Genomic DNA, 3,370 nt, shown 5'->3' on the forward strand with positions numbered 1-3,370 from the left:
CCTGGATCCCCTCTGGCCCCCTTGGCTTGTCCAGGATCTCCTGGATCCTCCCTGGCCCCCCTGGCATGTCCAGGATCTCCTGGATTGCCCCTGGACCTCCTGGATGATCCCTGGAGCTCCTGGCTTGTCCAGGATCTCCAGGATTGTTCCTGGATCACCTGGATCATCCCTGGAGCTCCTGGCTCCTCCAGTATTCCTTGGATCCCCTCTGGAGCTCCTGGCTCCTCCCAGAATCCCCTGGCACGTTCAGGATCCCCGGGATCGCCCCTGGATCCTCCCTGACCCCCCTGGTTTGTCCAGGATCCCCGGGATTGCCCCTGGCTCCCCTCTGGAGCTCCTGACATGTCCAGGATTCCCTGGATCCCCTCTGGAGCTCCTGGCTCCTCCCAGAATCCCCTGGCACATCCAGGATCCCCGGGATCACCCCTGGCTCCCCTCTGGCCCCCTTGGCTTGTCCAGGATCTCCTGGATCCCCTCTGGAGCTCCTGGATCCTCCTGGGACCTCCTGGATCATCCCTGGAGCTCCTGGCTTGTCCGGGATCTCCTGGATTGACCCAGGAGCTCCTGACTCCTCCCAGAATTCCCTGGCATGTCCAGGATCTCCTGGATTGCCCCTGGACCTCCTGGATCATCCCTGGAGCTCCTGGCTTGTCCGGGATCTCCTGGCTTCTCCAGGATCTCCTTGATTGACCCAGGAGCTCCTGACTCCTCCCAGAATCCCCTGGCTTGTCTGGGATCTCTAGGATTGTTCCTGGATCCCCTCTGGAGCTCCTGACTTATCCAGGATCTCCTGGATTGCTCCTGGAATTTCTGGCTTGTCCAGGATCTCCTGGCTCCTCCTGGGATCTCCTGACTTGTCCAGGATCTCCAGAATTGTTCCTGGATCTCCTGGATCATCCCTGGAACTCCTGGCTCGTCCAGGATCTCCTGGATCCCCTCTGGAGCTCCTGGCACATCCAGGATCCCCGGGATCACCCTGGATCCCCTCTGGATCTCCTGGGACATCCAGGATCCCCGGGATCGCCCCTGGCTCCCCTCTGGATCTCCTGGCACGTCCAGGATTCCCTGGATCCCCTCTGGATCTCCTGGCACGTCCAGGATCCCTGGGATCGCCCCTGGCTCCCCTCTGGATCTCCTGACATGTCCAGGATCCCCGGGATCGCCCCTGGATCCCCTCTGGATCTCCTGGCACATCCAGGATCTCTGGGATCACCCCTGGATCCCTTCTGGATCTCCTGGCACATCCAGGATCCCCGGGATCGCCCCTGGCTCCCCTCTGGTCCCTCTGGCCTGTCCTGCATCCCCGGGATGGGCCCCAAATCCCTGGAATTCCGTGTCTCCGCAGTTCAATTACATGCACGAGTGCTTCGAGCGCGTCTTCTGCGAGCTCAAGTGGCGCAAGGAGGTGAGAGGCAATTCCCGCTTTTTTCCTTGGGATCCGGGAATTCCGGAGGGGGCCGGAGGCCTTAAACAGCTCCCCCTGGTTGGGAATGTCTGGGAGAATCCTGGGAATGCGGGGGGGGGGGGGGGGAAGGGGGGGGCCGGGGGGGGGGGGGGGGGGGGGGGGGGGGGAAGGGGGGGATCCGGGGGTGGGACACGGGGTGGGAATGTTGGGGGTGATCCCGGGAAAAGGTTGGGGCAGGTGGGAATGTTTGGGAATAATCCTGGGAAAGAGAATCCTGGGAAAAGGCTGGGGCAACTGGGAATTTTTGGGAATAATCCTGGGAAGGATAATCCTGGGAAAAGGCTGGGGCAACTGGGAATTTTTGGGAATAATCCTGGGAAGGATAATCCTGGGAAAAGGCTGGAGCAGGTGGGAATGTTTGGGATGATCCTGGGAAAAATAATCCTGGGAAAAGGCTGGGGCAACTGGGAATTTTTGGGAATAATCCTGGGAAAAATAACCCTGGGAAGAGCTTTGTCCAGGTGGGAATGTTTGGGAAAATCTTGGGAAAGATAATCTTGGGAAAAGGCTGGAGCAGGTGGGAATGTTTGGGATAATCCTGGGAAAAATAACCCTGGGAAGAGCTTTGTCCAGGTAGGAATTTTTGGGATAATCCTGGGAAAAAATAATCCTTCCTGGGATCCTCCTGCTCTGTGGGAATGATCCCAAATCCCGGGAATTCCCTGGATCCTTCCCAGGATCCTCCTGCTCCATGGAATGATCCCAAATCCCAGGAATTCCCTGGATCCTTCCCAGGATCCTCCTGCTCCGTGGGAATGATCCCAAATCCCGGGAATTCCCTGGATCCTTCCCAGGATTCTCCTGCTCCATGGAATGATCCCAAATCCCGGGAATTCTGGATCCTTCCCAGGATCCTCCCACTCCGTGGAATGATCCCAAATCCCAGGAATTCTGGATCCTTCCCAGGATCCTCCTACTCTGTGGGAATGATCTCAAATCCTGGGAATTCTGCCACCTTCCCGGGATCCTCCTGCTCCATGGAATGATCCCAAATCCCAGGAATTCCCTGGATCCTTCCCAGGATCCTCCTGCTCCATGGAATGACCCCAAATCCCAGGAATTCTGGCACTTTCCCAGGATCCTCCTGCTCTGTGGGAATGATCCCAAATCCCGGGAATTCTGCCACCTTCCCAGGATCCTCCCACTCCGTGGAATGATCCCAAATCCCGGGAGTTCTGGATCCTTCCCAGGATCCTCCTGCTCCATGGAATGATCCCAAATCCTGGGAATTCTGGATCCTTCCCAGGATCCTCCCACTCCGTGGAATGATCCCAAATCCCAGGAATTCTGGATCCTTCCCAGGATCCTCCTGCTCCATGGAATGATCCCAAATCCCGGGAATTCCCTGGATCCTTCCCGGGATCCTCCTGCTCTGTGGGAATGATCCCAAATCCTGGGAATTCTGGATCCTTCCCAGGATCCTCCTGCTCCGTGGAATGACCCCAAATCCCGGGAATTCCCTGGATCCTTCCCAGGATCCTCCTGCTCCATAGAATGATCCCAAATCCCAGGAATTCTGGATCCTTCCCGGGATCCTCCTGCTCCGTGGAATGATCCCAAATCCTGGGAATTCTGGCACTTTCCCAGGATCCTCCCACTTGGTGGAATGATCCTAAATCCCGGGAATTCCCTGGATCCTTCCCAGGATCCTCCTGCTCCATGGAATGATCCCAAACCCCAGGAATTCCCTGGATCCTTCCCAGCTCTTCCCGGCTCTTCCCTCTTTCCCCCCTTTTTCTCGTGATCCCGATTTTTTTTCCCATCCCTCCTTTTTTTTTTTCGTGGTCCCTCTTCCCAAATTTTTGTTTCTTCTTCCCTTCCCGAAGGTGGAGGAGGAGGCGGCAGACCAGGATAACGAGAATTCCTGCCGGAATGACAGGATGTGCAGCAAGGTAACCGGGAAAG

At 57.2% G+C, this 3,370-nt stretch overlaps 1 protein-coding gene across 1 annotated transcript in view; it reads left to right on the forward strand.

Annotated features, from left to right (window-relative positions):
- SNX27 (sorting nexin family member 27) overlaps positions 1 to 3,366 on the forward strand; it is a gene marked incomplete at its 3' end in the record, with an annotated part of 18,640 nt that extends 15,274 nt beyond the window's left edge. The window contains exons 6-7 of the mRNA XM_017839857.1: positions 922 to 1,405; positions 3,292 to 3,366. Coding sequence (XP_017695346.1) covers positions 922 to 1,405; positions 3,292 to 3,366 — 559 coding nt within the window. The remainder of the gene's footprint in view (positions 1 to 921; positions 1,406 to 3,291) is intronic.
- Between the last annotated feature and the right edge of the window lie 4 nt (positions 3,367 to 3,370).

Source organism: Lepidothrix coronata, unplaced genomic scaffold (assembly GCF_001604755.1).
Source record: "Lepidothrix coronata isolate B3197 unplaced genomic scaffold, Lepidothrix_coronata-1.0 Scaffold518, whole genome shotgun sequence".
Lineage (NCBI taxonomy): Eukaryota > Metazoa > Chordata > Aves > Passeriformes > Pipridae > Lepidothrix > Lepidothrix coronata.